We start from the raw sequence: 17596 nt of genomic DNA, 5'->3' as shown, positions 1-17596 counted from the left end.
CATCCTTTTTTCTTTTTTTCTTTTTACCTCCACTTCTTTTTTTATATCTCCCTTTTTTTTTTTATCTTTTTTTTTCTTTTTCTCCTTTTTTTTTTTTTTTTTTTTTTTTTTTTTGAGATTACATCTTTGTGGATCTGCTGAAAGTGAATTAGAAGAATTAAAAGGAAATCTGCATTATGCTGTTAAAGGGATTTGCAGGCAACTCATTGGAGTATTCCATTGCTTTGGGAGTTGACAGAGCTTGTAGAATAATTATGCATGAGAATTTCTTTGGTTTTTGTATTTTCAGTTGGATAATTCATAATTTATTTGGCCTTTCTTCTTGTGCGTGTTACAGAGGCTTCAAACGAAATGTAGAAGATTTTTGAATGTTTTGGTGCAGTTGCACAAATTTACATTTTTGTGAAAATAGATGATGTTTGAGAAAAGCTTGCCTCTCCAGTAACTGCTAAGGAAGCTATACCATGTTACATGATGAAGGCATAACTTCTGCTGATAATTGTCTTTAGCATGCGTTGCTCACATGTGCATATTGCTTGTACCAAAGTGCCAGATTTAGGCTATTCGAACTTAAGAGAGAGGCCTGCACTTTTTAACGCAGTTAGATCCTGTTTACACATTATCAGCAGTGATGCCCTTTAAGAGTTATGCACCTACGTAAAGATCTGCCAGGCTGCCTGTAAGTACATATGGGGTGGCTTGGGAGAAAGCATGGGGGTGCTTTTGGGAGAACTTAACAAGCAGGATAAAAATGGGACTTGTGGGCTGATCAGAGGTAGGAGTCAACAGCTGAGAGACGGTAGTGTGAATATAGGCTGTGAAGGTCCTTGAGGGCAAAGATGTGGAACTTGTGTTTCTTGAGAGAGAGAATGGTGAACAGTGGTCCAAGGAAATTATGTCTGTGAAACACAAGCTGAATATGGCAAGCACTTCGGCAGTTCAAGAGATGAGTTGAACTGTGGAAGTATGTGTGTTACACAGAGAGGGACTGTGTTGTCCAGGCATAATGTGTGTGCAAGGACCTAAGGAAACCTGGCAAGAGAAAGAAGCTCAGCTCAGGTAGATAGATGTATATGGGTTGCTTCAGTGCATTGCACTCAGAAGGGCAGTACATGTTAGAAAGCAGCTCTCTTCTGAAAGACAAGTGCCATGAACTTCTCCAGGCCGAGTTCAGATAATCTTCCAACTCTGGTGTAGTTTCTCTTGTGCTGAAGACCTAGGAGTGGCAGCTGACTTGCTTACCTGCCATACACATGGTGATGAGACCCTTCAGGCACAATCCGGTGCATGTGCAGACAGTTCGTGTACTGTGTGACCAAGCAAACTCTTTTGGGTTGTGCAGACAGCATTCAAACGCATTGTTGGAAAGGTAACTTGTTTGTGGAGAGGTAAGGTTAAATAATAACAGCTAATGGAGACCAAGCTGGTGGTGAGGAGTTGTCTGCACCAAGACCAGAAGGAAATGCGGGGCAATGAAATAACATGCTGTTACTGCTTTCTGTGATACCAGAGAACAATTTGTGGCCATACTGTGGGTATGAAATGGAGTATTTGGGGGTACATTTGGTGTAGGAAAGAAAAAGGCCTTTCCTACAACATTCCTTGCCCCACTGGGAATTCAGCTATAGATAAAGCTGATCAGATTAGCTCTGATCACCACTGACTCCACATCTATTGCTTCTCAGTGTCATAATGCAGGTTAGATGCATGCAGGAGAGGATTTCAGAGTTCTATTGAAAATACTTGAGAGGACTTGTGTAGAATTTCACAACTTGACTGGACTACCTTGTGATTTATATTTTCAAACTCTGAAGAACTTTATTCTTTCTACTATTGCCTCTTGGGGAATGTAGTTAAGATATTTGTATTGCCCTTATTTATATTCAAGAATGAACAGATTTGCTATTCCAGATTTATTTCCTGCATAGATAAAATCTGGACTGTCATATGTTAAATGGGAAGGCCATAAGAGACTGCTCTCTTTTTATTGCTTTGACAACCAGAAAGTCTTACACAAATGAATGGATTAAGAGGAACCACACAAACAGGCTCCTGAGCCTCGCTGGTCAACCATTGAGAACCCCTGTTCTTTGCCAAAATCCCGTGCTGTGAAGATTTTATGGCTCTGTAGGTGCTTCATCCTGAAAACCACTGCGTACTGCTGACATGTTTTATAAGACCTTCCTGTCCCTGACACAGTGATAATGGTAAAAGGAGACCTAACTGCCTTTTTCCTTCCTCACAGAGCATGAGAAACACAGACTGTGTAAGAGCGCGGACTATATGAATTTACACTTCAAAGTGAAGTGGCTGTACAACGAGTACGTTCGTGATCTGCCTGCCTTCAGGGGAAAAGTGCCTGAATATCCAGCGTGAGTGTGCTCTACCTCCTATAGTATATCCCCAATGTACCTCTTCCTTGGTTATCCGCAGGGCACACATTTGGTTCACCTATGGCTGCCTGTACATAAATATACCATTTATTCATTCCTTTTTCTCTGTGTTTATGCGTATCTTTGTTCCCCTTCCTTGGTGTTCTGTGCTCCTGTTCTTGAAACAAATAAATACCTTATTGTAGAACCTCTACCAGAAATCTCAGAAGGTTTAGCAGTAATATGGACAATCTTTTAAGCCATTTTGTATTCACAGTGTTGATCCTTGAACCAGCCTTTTAGACAGGTGCTAATGTTCTAGTATTAGTAGATACAGCTTTATCTACTATATGTATTTATATATATGTACTGTATGTATATTTCTCTGTGTAAATGTTACACAAATATGCACAAACACACCAGGATTTGTGAGAAATGGAAATGCTTTTGCTTTTTTATAAGACTGGGTGGTTCAGTTGAAAACACATGAACTTGTTCTAAGCAATTGCTCACAAGTTCTATTTAACTTTAAAAGAGAAGCAGTAGATTTCAACTCTGGAGAAAATTTGATCCTTTCATGATCAACCAAGGAAGAATACTGTAGCTGAAGGTCTTCCCCTGCTTTAAAGCAGAAGCAGGTAGGTTGTTTCTGATCAATGTTTGTCTAACAATTTTTCAGAAGCTTGCAATTACAGTTATTCCACATTTTACTGTTATCCCTCTGGTGGTTTTGGGGGGTTTAACACACTCCACCTCCTCTCCTCCAAACCTTTCTTGCTTCAGTTGGCGCTTGTTTTATCCTTTTCTCCCAGCCTGGATGTGAAAAACAAACTTCTCCTCTTTTACAAAATGTTTCTCATGTCCTTTCCCCGTCTTCTGCCTATTCTCTTATGTTCCTATCCTTCCTTGTAAGTGAGATTTACTCACACCTCTTCATCTTGTCTGTGTCTATACATAAACCGCCTAGACTTAGACACTGATGTTTCTTCTAGACCTTGCCTTGCCTTGCAGGCATTACTGCTGTTTTCACATGCTAGTATGGTAGCAGCCTTTTTTTCTTTTCTTTCTTCACTACCACCATTGACCAGCGATGTTTCCAGTTGGTCACAAGCCAAGCCCTCAACAGCTTCCTACTTTGTTTTTCTTTCCATCTTTACAGCTGTCCAAATGCAGCACTTTGCACTTGCACTCTTTAAAGAACATCTTGCTTGTTCTGTTTCCAGTTTGGCGTTTTGAATTCTTTCTTCATCCTCCACTGCACATAGTGCCTTGAGCCTGGCATTATCTGTGTGCTAATAAGACTTCAGGCAGTTGGTGTAATTGGCTGGCTTGGGCCACGGGTCTTGCTTAGCAAATCAGTTCAGTGAGAGGCATTAATTCAGTGAATAGGGTGCTGGACTAACAGTCTCAGTAGCTTGGTTCCTTTTGTACCACTGAGTCAGTGCAGTCCTGGGCAAGTCATCACATTTTCTTAATCTCCTTCTCCTGTGTAATCAGGATAATGGTGTTCAGTTTTGTTTTGCAGTCTTCTGCAGAATTGTTCTGCTCTTCTGACTTTCGTATACATGAGCACTGGAGCTCATGTACTTGTGCAGACACTGGCCTCCCTTGTTACCTCACACATGTTTTAGTACAGTAGCCACATTGTCAAGCACAAGAGTTGTTTACTTCAACAATGACCTTAACTTGTTTTGAAATATACCTTTCATATAAATTACAGCAACCCTTTAATTTGCTTCATCACAAACATTTTTGATCTTCACAGAATCCCAGAATAAGTGAGGTTGGAAGGGACCTCTGCGTCCATCTGATCCAATCCCTGCTCCAACAGAGCACCCAACAGAGCAGGGTGTCCGGGCCCATGTCGAGGTGGCTTCTGAAGTTCTCCAAGGAGAGATTCCTCAGCATCTCTGGGCAACCTGTCCCAGCGCTCCATCATCCATGCGACAAAGAAGCGCTTATGTTTCTTTAAAAAGCCTTAAAGCTTTCTTAAATAAAGGTCCATGTGTCATGTGTGCCCACCAGTAAACTCAGATAAAGATGAATTGCCTCAATCCAAAGAATAGCAGCGGTTATCCAAAAACCTGCATTTCTTGTTGAAACTAAGCAAAACCACATTTTTTATATCCTTGGGCTACTACTGTGGAAAGTAAAGGCTCTGAAGCATTGTAGGTTTTGTATTCCCTTTATTTTCTGAAATTCAGCAGCAGTTTCTGAAAATGAAGTAGCAACATAGCTGAGAGTGCATCTTCAGAACTTCCTTTTTCACTTTTTGTATGCCAACTGAAAACTGTGAAGCGTCCGAAAACAAAACAAACCACGCAGCTAGCTTTTCAGGTATGCAAAGAAGTGTTGTTTATAACTGATGTTAGCAAGCAGCTAGTGTTGTAGCTGTACTGGTAACTACCTCCTCTGGTAGTGGTGGTGGAAGGCATTCCTGTCTCTGAAATCCTCTCTTATTCTTCTGGCTTACTATCAAACACAATGTTTTCTTATTGTACTCTTCGAAATCCTGCCTGCCTTCTTGTCTCTGCACTTGCCAGTGCCCACTGAATGCCCACAGAGTACGCACATGCATCAGAACAGCAAACAAGCAAGTTTAGCTCACCTGTGAAGCATGAAACCATGGCCACAAGGCTCATGGCCAAGCTGTAATTGCAGCCTTTTGTACTGCGTTACTGTTGTGCAACCAGAAGGCAAACTTTCATTCAGTCACAAAGCACAAAGCACTGCCTCTCCATGCAGACAGAACTGAGGGGTTTTCTATGCAAACACTATTTGGAGAGGTTGGCTGTACAATCTCCAGTCACGCTATGCTGGCCCCTGTAAGCACAGAATGTGATAAAAGCACCACGAGCCTCTGCCCTGTGTGCTGGTGTGTGAGTCATTATGGGGTTTTCTCCTTGATCAATAATTGAAGCAGACAAGAGGAAGAAGAAATTTGCTGTATAACAACATTTTGGAGCTATTTCTGCATGAAATTGAATTATTTTTATTAGTTTCTGTGATAGATTATTTTGAACATCTTTCTGGATACATTGTCTTTGTGATCCCCGGAGTCCCTCCTCACTTGCTCTGCAGTCCAAGAACCAATAGTTAGGGGTTATTAGCCTAAGATAACTCTACGTTTGCGTTACAGCTCAGAGCACATTCTGGCTCTGACTGTGCCCAGGGACCAGAAGAATTTATTAGATGATTTCTAACTCTTGTGTTCTACTACTGGCCTGCAAAAGGCGAAGCTCGGACTGGATTTACAAATGTAGATACAGAATTTCCTGACCTTCCCTAGTGATTCATTTTGCACTTGAACATTTGTATTAAACCTCTTTCTGTAAGTAGAGCTTTTTTTTTTTTTCCTTCTAATTTTTCCTGTCCAAAACACCCTAACATACTGTACATTTTCCTTACTACCTTTGTCTAGACAATTTGGTAAGACTGTGCAGTTCATTTGATATGACAGTGTACGGTAGCCATAAAAATGTGCAGTGTCTATTCTCAACAAAGAACGGCCCTTTCTTATGGCTATGGTGCAATCACCAAGGGTGAATGATAGCCAGGAAGTAGTTTCACTTCTCAGAAGCAAAATGGTGGCTTCTGTCACAGACAAGTAATCCTCTCTGTACACTGAGCTACGTGATGTGAAGCACCAACTGTCTCAGAGCTCTGAAAGTGGTAGAAGATGTGTTCTTGCTTCCTTCTAAACTGCCCAGTTCTCTTCAGAGGATTGATCTGTACCTTCAAAGCACACTATTGGAATTAAAAGCTGAATGTTGAAAGCACAAGAAAATTGCAGTAAGCTCCCACAAATACTGAAAAAGAGCTTAAACAGCCATTTAAAAGGAAGTTTTTGGAAAGATGGAAAGCTCAAATGTCTGTGACATCATTGCACTGCTGCTGTCTCTGCTAATGGTGCTGCATGGACAGGTTGCTGTTGGTTGTAACTGTCTGTTACAATTTCCTGTATTAGCATTGATGTGCTTCATATTTCAAGGCGTAGAGAGTATTTAAGGGTATCTAGTATGCTGTGCTTATGAATTTGCTCTTGATCTCTCTCTCATGTCTGGCACATGCTTTCATGTTCTTTGCAAACTCGGCCCATAATTAGCACAATCTGTATGAAAACAGCAGCTTGTTTCGAGGAGGTTGTGCTCTGTGAAGCTCATGTTGCAATTTTTTGTATGGACTGAAATCATATATGGGCACTTTTTCCCTGTTTTGTGAATACTGTTTACTAATACTGGAAATTAAGATTTGCTTCCGTTGCAGTGAGTTGGCAGTTGCACACTATCTGCCCTAGACAAACGTTTAAGCAAAGCCTTAAGTGCTGTATTGCTGAAACACAAGCAAGAAAAATCCTTCCCCTTGAACTATATGGATATGTCCCACAGAGCAGAGAACAGATTGATGATGAACGCTAAAACCCCTTTGCACCTTCTCAGTTGACAGTATTTTAACCAAGATTGTGTATAAGTCTCTTATTAGTGGAATTTGTAATTCCAGATGCCAGTTCTCCCCAAGAAGTAAAAGCTTGTGTAAAGCTTTACACAAAAAAGCTTTAAAGTGTAAAGCTTCTCTCCAAGATTCAGCAGTTTCAGTAGATTCCTGGACTGTGGTCCAACATTTAGCTTACATTTCCAAGTGAGGAGAAGGTAGAGACAAACATTATTGCCCTACTTGAAGAGCTGCCTGTCTCAGGGACTCATCCCTGCTCCAAGGCTGTCATCCCTGCATCCAAGGATGTCAGTGCTTCTGTATGAACCGGTTTGTTCATCTGTAGAGAAAAAACAATAAAAACCTGCTAATAGGGCTGGCTAGCTTCCTGCAAGCCTTCTACACTTAGAGGTACTCTGAAGTATCTTCACAGGGCCATTAGCAGGCCAAAAAACAGGAAGATATTCTAGAGAAGGCGTGGAGAAGAATATTTCTAGCCTTGATTTTCCCTCATGGCAGTCAAGAAATATATTTGTATCTGCAGATAAAGGGGTGGAAGGGCCCTGGAGAGAGGGCTTTTCTTCCACCTGTACTCATTTGTGTCTCTTGTGTGAAGGATGGCAGGCCCCAAATGGGCAGTAGGATGGTGTGTTTCCTTGTTGCCACACACGGGTTGTGGGTACAGACATCTTCCATGTACTGTCTGGCATATGGGTGAAAGGAGAATAAAATGCAATAAAAGTGTTCTGAGAGGATAACAAGTTGAAGAAGTTCCTCAAGAGGAAGGGTACCAAGGAAGAAGAAAAATAGGGAGAATGATGAAAAAGAAAAAAAGAAATATAGGGAGGAACAACAGTCTACAGAGGCTGGACTGTCTTCTGCGGGTCTGGTCCAGGTAGTTTGTAGAAATAGGAGTGTTTTCAGGAACTTTAATGGTACATGCACACAACAATATTCAGAAAACTAACAGCAGCAAGCTTTCACAATGCTTGCTGAAAAGACACCTCTGTCTGTCAGTAAGCTAGGAAAGCAAGGAAGGGAAAGTACTATTCTGAGGGCATTTAGTTCATTTAAACACTTACTGAATGCTGCAGGGAAAGTCATGTCCCTCGTGTGAAGTTGGGTTGGAATGCTCTGTTTCTTGCTGTAGCTTACTGTCTCTCCTGTTTCTCCTGCAGGTGGTTTGAGCAGTTTGTGATGCAGTGGCTGGATGAAAATGAGGATGTTTCCTTAGAGTTCCTGCATGGTGCTCTGGAGAGAGATAAGAAAGATGGGGTATGTAGGTTGCTCTGTGTGAAGGATTCAGTGCTGCATACTCAAGTGCCCAGAACCAAATAACACTGTAAATTCAGTTATTATGCAAATGGACGATGCAGCCCTTTTTGCATGCTGAACTACTGGGGAAACTTGTTGTTTGTAGGACTTTTCTATATAAGATGTTGTTTAATAGCAAGATGCGTTTCATTCATTTGTGTTTTGTTCTTTTCTGGTTAATCTGTCAACCAGTGGATTGGTGTTCTCTCTTCTCTTTGTATTTGTGAGATACATAATTGAAACAAAAGGCACACTGCATGTGCTTAGTCATGCAGTGAGAATGTAACCTTAATCCACAGGCAGAGAATCTTAGTTTGCCAAGTATTCCCAATGGAGAACAAGAACAATCCAGTTTTAGTGACTCTTGGTGATGTGGACCGTGATGCTAATATAGATATTCCCTTTATATCTTAAGAAAATGTAAAAAGAACTCTGTTTTCTTTTACTTTCCTTGTTAACTGACAGGCAAGCTGTGCATCTCTGCATCATACTATGTTTCCTAATGCTTATCTTGTCATAGTTGATGAATGACAGTGAACTATGGCCCTAACAGAGTTGTCTGTTTTGCTTCTCTAGGCCTTTTCAAGAACTTTTGACTAATTCTGAGGGATTGGTGATTTTTGGTATAGTTGTCTTGCCTCCAGTACTGCAGATGACAGAGACTCACATGAATTTGGTGTCTTTTGGATCTTTCCATTTGAGAGTGACTCTTTGTATTTCTGCTTTAGTTCCAGCAAACATCTGAGCACGCTCTATTCTCTTGCTCAGTGGTGGATGTCTTCACCCAACTAAACCAGAGCTTTGAGATCATTAAGAAGTTGGAGTGCCCAGACCCTGTCATTGTTGCTCATTATAATAGGAGGTTTGCTAAGGTAATACCCTCAACATCCAGATGTTTGTCTACCCTTAGTGGATGCAAAACCGTATTGTCTTGGGTTTTGATTTTATTTCCTGGAGATCCCTTGTGTTGCTTAGAGGAGCATGCACACCTTGTCTTCACAGACTATTGGGAAAGTGCTGATGCAGTATGCTGACATCCTCTCCAAGAGCTTCCAGTCCTACTGTTCCAAGGAGAAACTGGTGAGTCATGCTGGATTTCACTTCCACTTACTGGAATCACATAATTGTTCTGATGAAAAAAGATTCATACTGGGTACTTGACCTCATTGACAGTGTAGCATTGCTTTTATCCTAAACATTTGTGGATTGAGTTCTGGCTTGGCTTTAAAGTAGAGTAAGGTGAAGGCGATCTGCAGAGTCACTTTAATTACTACTCTTCCTATCTGAGCCATACATCACAGAGGTGATAAAAAAAAGGAAAGGGGGGAAATGGAACAAGTCGCTCCCCAGATTTGGTACAGAGCAGCACTTATGGTTTACTGTTGCATTCATACAAGTATCTTGCTGTGCAATCTGAAATTAAGTATAATTCAGAATATTAAATCAAACAAACAAGCAACAAAGAATAAGCAAGTACTTGTCAACCCTGGACCTGTCCCATGGTGTGATTTCTACCTCACACACAGGCACTAGGGAATGTAACTGCAGAGGACAGGGCTATTGCTAAGGCTCCCTTGAGTGTTGCTCTCAGACTTGTATTGGCAGAACCCAGCTAAGCTTCAAAGTTGCTCTGGCTGACAGTTCCCCTTTTGGGATTTACACCATTCAAGATAGTACAGTGCAGCATTAAGAGGCTGAAAGCAATACAGTTTGGACTCTAGTAGAGCTTGGCAGGAGCAGTGGAGGGAGTCAAACTTTTTCCTGACAGGGATTTTTTATCAGCTTGTTCTGTCTGTGATAAAGCTAAGAGGGAAAATACAAAGGTGAAGAACTCTTTGATCTGGAGTTTCTGGAACTGACCATCTCATTTCAAACTACAGAAAATAGGGCTTTATTTTTTTTTAGGATTGAATGCTGAAAATTTTTCTGCTTTCCCTATTATTTCACTGTGAGAATCTGAGATTCGGTGGCACCTGAGGGAGGGTGCTAAGGCACAAACTGTACCATTGTTGAAAATATATTGGCACCCTGAGCCATGACAGACACCTGCTTTTGTCCCACCAGCCCTGCATCCTGATGAATAACATCCAGCAGCTGAGAGTGCAGCTAGAGAAGATGTTTGAAGCAATGGGTGGTAAAGAGGTAAGAGTGCTAAGAGACTGAGCATTACTCATTCTTACTGTGCTGCTAGTTAACAGGTTATTTGCATCATACTGTACCTGCAGGCTGTAGTCATAAGGAGAGCCCTGTGACACCTGGCACTGTAGCAAGTATGAGGGGGACAGCCTGCCTGAGGACTCTTCTTCTATATCTTTTGTAAGATGTAGGAGCAAATGTTTCAGGGCACAGAGCAGCACGGAGGAGGAAAGAACAGGGTATATACTGTGCTTATATGGGCTAAATGTGGGCATGGCTGGTGGTTTCACAACAAAGACAGATATGTCTGAGAACTGTAGACATCAAGTCCTTTCACATGGCATATAAATGTGGAATGGTACCTCTGGCATTAAATGTCCAATATCTAATGTATGCAGACAAACAAATCTATGAGTTCTGAACTGATAGGATACTCAGATTGCTCCATGAATGTAAATACCTTTCTTAGTTTTTGTTCTTTGTTCTTGTACAGCCATTTGTACAGAAATAAGACTTTTCTCTTCTGAATCACTGTTTCTGCTATGATGTAATCAGTGTGTTTTGTTTTGTTTTCTTTTCTTTTTCATTGCTTTTCAAGACTCAGGAAGCTGAAGAAAAGGCTGCTGATTCTGATGTTAGGAAAAAATAGTTTTCAAAGCCTAAGTGCATTTTCTTTGGTTGTGTTGTGGTAGAATTGTGCTGTGAGCTGTATGCCAAGAGGAAAGTTCACTTTGCTGATGGGCAGCTCAGTTTTTGCTTGCATGCTGTTTCAAATCTTTCTGGTGTTTAGTGGCAGAATTCTAAGAAGTTGCAAAAATCTCAGTAAAAAGATCTACCCCATGGTGCAAGGGAAACTGCTTTTATTCTTTCACATGTGATCTCAACAATCTTAATTTCTTACCTCTACATCAAGAAATAAAATCATATATGCTCCTCATTGCAATAACAATGGTAACTAAACACTTTTTTCTTCAGGAAAAAATAATGGAATTGAATGAAAAAAATGGAGAGGAACTCCAACTGTGAGTGATAAAACATGTAGGATAAAAACTGACAAACATGCTAGGGAGCTGTTTTTTGGAAGTGGCCTTTTTTCTTCTCCTTTCAAATGCTGCTTTCCACTTCATTAGGCTGCCACTGATTACCAGAAGCATCTTGTGCTGTGCTAGGTGCCTGAGTTGTTTGCTTTCCTTAGGGATTTTCCTCGTGGTGACTAAGCAGTGCTTTGCTTCTTGAGTTGAAATCTGCTAGATCTTTGTTTTGAGGGAGTAAACAGATCTGCAGTTGGAGTAGTCCTTTTTCTGATGCAGATTGACCAGTGTCAACTGGTGAGACACCTGCTTTGGAAACATAGCATGTCGACAAGCATGCTGTCATTTTCTTGCTTCAGGGCTCACCTGTAGGCACCATGCAGTGTAATGGCATAACATGAAAGGGAAGTGCTTACTTGGTACTATCTCATGGAATTTGAGTCCTGAATACAGTGCCTTCCTATTCTTTTTTTTTTTTTTTCTGCATGTGGGGAATATTTTTTTTGTCCTCACTTCTCATATTCTTTCCCAACCTGTACTACTCAGAAGGTAAAAAACTGCAAACAATTGTCTCTTGGTTTCATATGTGACATCGTGTGATCCTGGAACATTACTAGTTGGGAAGTTCAGGACATCAGTGCATCAGAGACCTCTCTGCAGAATGTCTCTCTTTGTCTCTGCTTGAGATCCCAAGGAACACACGCATACATTTTCAGTTCATAGGAAAAAGTATTTTAGATTACTTTTAGCATTCATCATTAATATTTTATTTCCTATCTGAGATCTGTTGATCTCGCAGGATCAGAACAGCTTCAGTGTGGCTCAGAGGCATTCCATACATTCTTGATGCAGATTTCGGAAAGGCAGAATATATGGAGTTACAGTTTGCATAAAAAGCATAATAGGCAGTGGAATTGCAAATGAGTGCTGGGCAGAAACTGTACATAATTGTACATAAATAAAATTTGAAACTGGATTGTTCTTTGTTAAAATGGGCTGTATAGGTTCTTTGCTAGTGTTTCTTGATCTTGGCCCCATTTATTTCTTCATACATTACCTACTGAAACCTGATGTGACCTGCATTTTCTAACCACCACTGCAGCTTTCCTAGAGGCTTGTGTCTGTACACTGTGATACTACAATAAGCTATTCTCATTTTGTTTGTGAGAAACTGCTTTCTATAGCCCATTATTTCCTTCGTTTTTTTTCTAAATTATGAACTCATAAGCACTGAAATTAAAAGCTTCTTATGTTTTCCCCACTGCTGGGTCTATGCATGCTGTGAAAACCTAGCTTAAAACATTTCTGCACTTTTCCCCTTGAAGTCAAGTGTACAGAGTGAATATTGGAGATGAGCACTGCCTAGGGAACGCAGAGCATTAGCTACCAAGAAGCAGCAGATTATCATCATGCAATTTTAATTTTCAGTTACAAGTTAAGCTGTACAATTAATGCTCTGGGAAACTCTCTTCTTAATGCTTAGCCAGTGTTATTCCACATTTTAAGTCCTAAGTTGCCTACCTGAATCATGAATTAGAGGAGAACTTAGAAATAGCCAAGGTTTTATAGGAAAGTTCTCAAAGGATTTATGGCACCTCCTGGTTGCTCCTCTTTACCCTCCCACGTGCCATAACTAAGGCCTCTCTACTGTTGAAAATCTTGCTTGCATGCAGCTCACCAGGCTTCTTACTCTTGAACTCTGTAGGAAAGAGGAGAGATGCTTGAAAGTTCAGTGCAGAAAATCCCTTTAGGGATGTCCAGCATGAACTTGCGCCCAGTTACCTCTGCAGAGAAGAGCTCCCACTTGTTAGCTGGGGAGGCAGAACAGCAGTCAGTGACCTTAAACTGGAGCCAGACAAACCGTACAACCTGTGTAAGCCTAAAGTAGGAGTTCAGAGCAAGATTCTCTGCTTGCTGATTCATCAGACCAAATGATATGACAGGCTCTCCTGCTTTAAGATGTTTCTTTAAGTGAATTGATTAACATCCACTTTAAGTGAATTCTTTAAGTGAATTGATTAACATCCACTGCATTCTGGAAAGAGAAAATTGTGTTTCTCCAACTGCAAAACACCCTTCCAATTCTGGCTGCTCATGCTTCATCACTGTGTGCAGAAACCAAGCAAGAATGAGTGGCATCTCATGGAGAATTTGGAAGCACATCAGAACAAATCTTGTGGTTTCAGTTTCATCCATAAAAGATCAACTTTAAATGAAGTTCTTAACAGTGTAAATATCACTTACCAAATAAGCAGATACCTTGAAGGTTCCAGCTTTGAATGTGCTCAGATGAGACTTTGAAGCCCAGGTTCTCTCAAATAGTCACAGAAAATGAAGAGATTCTGCTTTTTACTTAGAAATGTAGATACAGAGTTAATGCCTCCCTGTTTTGCTTGCACCTCACCCTTCCATAACACACATTCAACTTCAACGTACAGCCATGCAAATGGCAGCCTTTATTTCTAACAGACCTGGAGCATTTGCTTAGGGATCAGAAGCCGCCTTGGCGTTGGTACTCTCATATGTTTTGAGCAGAGAACTTTTTGTTAGCTTTCTTCCTCTGAATCATCTCCAGTACACCCACAGAATGGATATAGTAAGCCTGCTGAGTGATAGCTTCCAATAGAAATGATCTGGTCATGACGTAGTGATGTAGTGACCCAACTGCATAATACTGCTTCATGCTACCTGCCAGATTTATCATGCAGTCCAAGTGGAATTTCCTACTATCAGTGGTAGCTGATATAGTTAGAATTCATTGGCTGAACAGCAGAATGGAGACTGTTCTATTTGAACGCTGCTATCACTGCTTCTCCATATTGGCAAAATTTGCAGTTACACCGTGTGCTACTGGGACTCTGTGACTGATACGTCATTTAATATGTGAAATCTACTTGCCCCTTTCTAATGGACTTAAATCACTCAGTTAATTCTCTGATGTTTAATTTCAAGCCAAATCATGTTAATACCTATGGATTAGCAAACAATAACATGCAGTATAGATTCTTTCTCCTTTTGTAGTGGCAATTGTTTGGAACAAACAGGCATTCTAGAATGACAGCACCCTTGGTGACTGCTGAACCAGAATGTCTATCAGGACTTTGCTTCACAAGGGTAAGGTTGGGTGCCTGAAAGGTAAATTTGGCAAACTGTCTTACCAGTTGCACCCAGAAAGCTGTGGGCTGTTAGTCTGGAGGAGAGGCCATTTGTCATCGCAGATGATGGGTGTTGTCCCCTTGGCAAAGCATTGCTTCAGCTCTCTCTTTTTGCAGTCCAAGATGTAGAACTTAACCTTTCTTCTGCCCCGAAGAAAACCAGATTGCAATCAAGAAATATGATAGCAAGAAGAAGCTTGAAGATTGTTAAATTGCTGAGTCCAGGTCACGTTTGGTAAAACAAGTCACAGATTGCATCACCAATAGATGCTGGTTTTGTTTTGTTATCCACAAGTTTGGCTGGAATAACTGATTGGCATTATGTTATCTTTAGTTTGCCTTTGTAATGAGGGAGCTCTAAAAATCATAGGGATACAAATTCACTTCAAAAAAGAAAAATAATCATGGCTAGCACCTAAAGTTCTAAGGCCCAAGCAATCTTTTGCTTGTTTTTCTCTGTTCTTCAGAACTCTGATCCACAAGTTTCATTGCACAGTTTTAAGCATCTGATAGTTTTCCACGCCACCTTCCAAAGGAAAATGAACAGATCAGATTCTGTGTCCCCTAAGGCTTGTCTTTCCCTAACAGAAGCTGAGAAATACAAAGAGTGCATCAGCACTGTGTATAATAGTGTGAGTTCCTGTCATGTTCAAGTCCTGCATATGTGAACGTAATGTAAAAATCTGAACTGATTTTTAGCCACTGTACCGGCATCTAGCCCATTACATTGGTAAACAGATAATCTGCTTTAGAGGTAGGAATGAATGCAAACATTTCTGGAAAGTTTTTCCTCTACAGTAAGTAGAGAAAATCTGTTTTACAAATCACTTTTTCAAAGCAAATGGTCTCAAATCATTCATCATGGGGTGTTACGTGCACACACAGGTGGATTGGTCAGAATTGGTGTTTCAAGGCTGGAGGGGTGACTACAGCTGGAGTACAGGGCACTGCTAAATGGAAAAACAGATGGCATTGGGCTGGTTATAAAGCAGCACGCTTTCCTTACAGCGTATGCAGCATCCATTTAGTGCTTGGGGTGCTTCTACATGTTTTTTTGGTCGAGTCCCTTCTGATTAGTTGCAGTGAAAAAGTTGTCCAGATCTTTGTGAAAGTGGAGCTGCTTGTGCTCAAAAACTGTTAAGTGTGCAACTATTATTGCTGTGATACTGTGGATTTTCAGAATAGCTGCGTCCAATCATCTGGGAGCAGTGGCTGGTTTAGTTTTAAGCTTGAATACTGACAGCAGGGCGGAAGGTGAAATAGCATCTTTCAAGGCTACATGGAGAATTACTCAAGTAAATAGCATCCAGTCTAGACTTACAATGACTAAATGACCCATGAACCCAAGGTAACATGCAGTAGAATCATAGAATCATAGAATTGATCAGGTTGGAAAAGACACTAAAGATCATCGAGTCCAACAACAACCTAACCATAGTACCCTAACAACCCCCCCCGCTAAAATTATGTCCCTGAGCACCACATCCAAATAGCTTTTAAACATATCCATGGATGGTGACTCAACCACATCCCCAGGGAGCCTATTCCAGTGCTTAACAACCCTTTCTGTTTTTCCTCATATCCAACCTAAACCTCCCCTGGTGCAGCTTGAGGCCATAAATCAGTACTTGCCGATTTCTCAGCCTGCTTGCTCTGTTGGCCATGGGGAATGCAGATTCACTTTCTTAACTCTATGAATATCAGGAAGAGGATTATGAGAATGCTGGCGCCAGAGACAGCCCTTGCTGCTGTTTGGTTGGACAAGTATCTGTTGATGATTTTGTGGCTTCTTTAAGAGCAGGAGGCAGTGGAGGAAAGGATCCCAGCTGGTAAAATCCAGTGTTGGTGGTTTACCTGCTTGTTAAGGGTGATCTCAGTAGGGAACAAGAGCAGTGTAAAGGAGAACAGACTGCCCTCTGGGCTCAAGCTATGTGCCCTTCTTTCATGCACAGCTGGATGCAGAAGCAAGCGACCATCTCAAAGAGCTCCAGGTGAAGCTGAACAACGTTTTGGATGAACTGAGTGCAGTGTTTGGTAACAGGTGAGTATAACAAGGTCCCTGCTCATGAAGCGCTCCTTTCTTGATCCTTCTCTAATCTCAGTCAGATAAAGAAGAGAAAAATTTATGTTGACCACATTGTATTTTTCCCATAAATTCATGGTTTTAAATACTGAGACCGCATAAGAGAGTGAGGAATATCTTTGTAAGTCCCTCTTTTCTGTATTCCTATGCTAAGAAACAGAGATCTCTCAACTGTAAAATGTATTTGAATTACACAGAGAATTTTTTTTCTGTAAGCGGTGCTTGTCAGTAACAGAATTGTCTGCTCTTTTATTGCTTGGAAAGCTGTTTTCAACTTAGCATTTATGAAGAGCATTCTTGTTTAAATGTTCTGCTCTACATGCATGAAACAGCTCACTGATTTCTGATTGTTAAATGAGTATTGAATACAAAGGGAAAAGGTTTAGAATTTGAGACTGACTCGTTGCAGTGTTTCAGTGAACTACTGGAGTAATAGATGGCAATTAAATTTTACTTCAAATCATGATGCATTTTACCTGAGGATGAAAATGTGCTTGAATTTATAATATAAATTTTGGAGTGGGCCATAAAAATGTCAGTTAAACTAAATCTAGAATTACAGGTTTCCCAACTGATCTTCAAAAGCAACCATTTCTCCTGATAAACCCCATTAATTTCATGTTGTGCTGTATAACAAGATTAATACAGGCACATACAGTCAATAGCAGAAACTTGGGTAAGGGAAATAAGGCAAATTGTACCAAGCTGGCTTTTTACAGGCTACAGATTTGCAGTACTTAGGACCAAAAATCGTGGTAGGATTTGTCAGCCTTTATCTGGATTTGAGCAGACAGAGCTAATGGGGAGTTCCCATTGCCAGTAATGGATGGTATAGCAAGAAATGGAGAGATCTGAGTAGTAACTGAGTTGAATCGATAAGATTCATAATTAGGTGGAGGATGAGTGAGAAATCTTAATTAGGGCTTGAGTTTTAGTATCTGAAACCTGTCTCCATGGTGTCACTGCTACAAGACAATTAGGGTACCATCTTGACATTTGCAAATATGATTTAAAGAGATTATTCAGCATCAGCATACATACCATGGAGAGTTTGAGAGATGTGCCAGCAAGAGA

The 17596-nt window shown here is 40.8% G+C and overlaps 1 protein-coding gene across 2 annotated transcripts in view; it reads left to right on the top strand.

Annotated features, from left to right (window-relative positions):
- The window catches only part of UNC13B (unc-13 homolog B), a 204221-nt gene that overhangs the window by 159772 nt on the left and 26853 nt on the right, over positions 1–17596 (top strand). For both annotated transcript variants that reach the window (XM_042838404.1, XM_042838403.1), the window contains exons 26-31: positions 2246–2372; positions 7982–8078; positions 8846–8989; positions 9120–9197; positions 10182–10259; positions 16392–16480. In XM_042838404.1, coding sequence (XP_042694338.1) covers positions 2246–2372; positions 7982–8078; positions 8846–8989; positions 9120–9197; positions 10182–10259; positions 16392–16480 — 613 coding nt within the window. The remainder of the gene's footprint in view (positions 1–2245; positions 2373–7981; positions 8079–8845; positions 8990–9119; positions 9198–10181; positions 10260–16391; positions 16481–17596) is intronic.

Source organism: Centrocercus urophasianus, unplaced genomic scaffold (genome assembly GCF_019232065.1).
Source record: "Centrocercus urophasianus isolate 14NV4802_14NV808 unplaced genomic scaffold, USGS_Curo_1.0 seq_8, whole genome shotgun sequence".
Classification (NCBI taxonomy): domain Eukaryota; kingdom Metazoa; phylum Chordata; class Aves; order Galliformes; family Phasianidae; genus Centrocercus; species Centrocercus urophasianus.
Note: the sequence above shows the minus strand (reverse complement) of the source record. Positions and strands in the feature narration are given on the sequence as shown.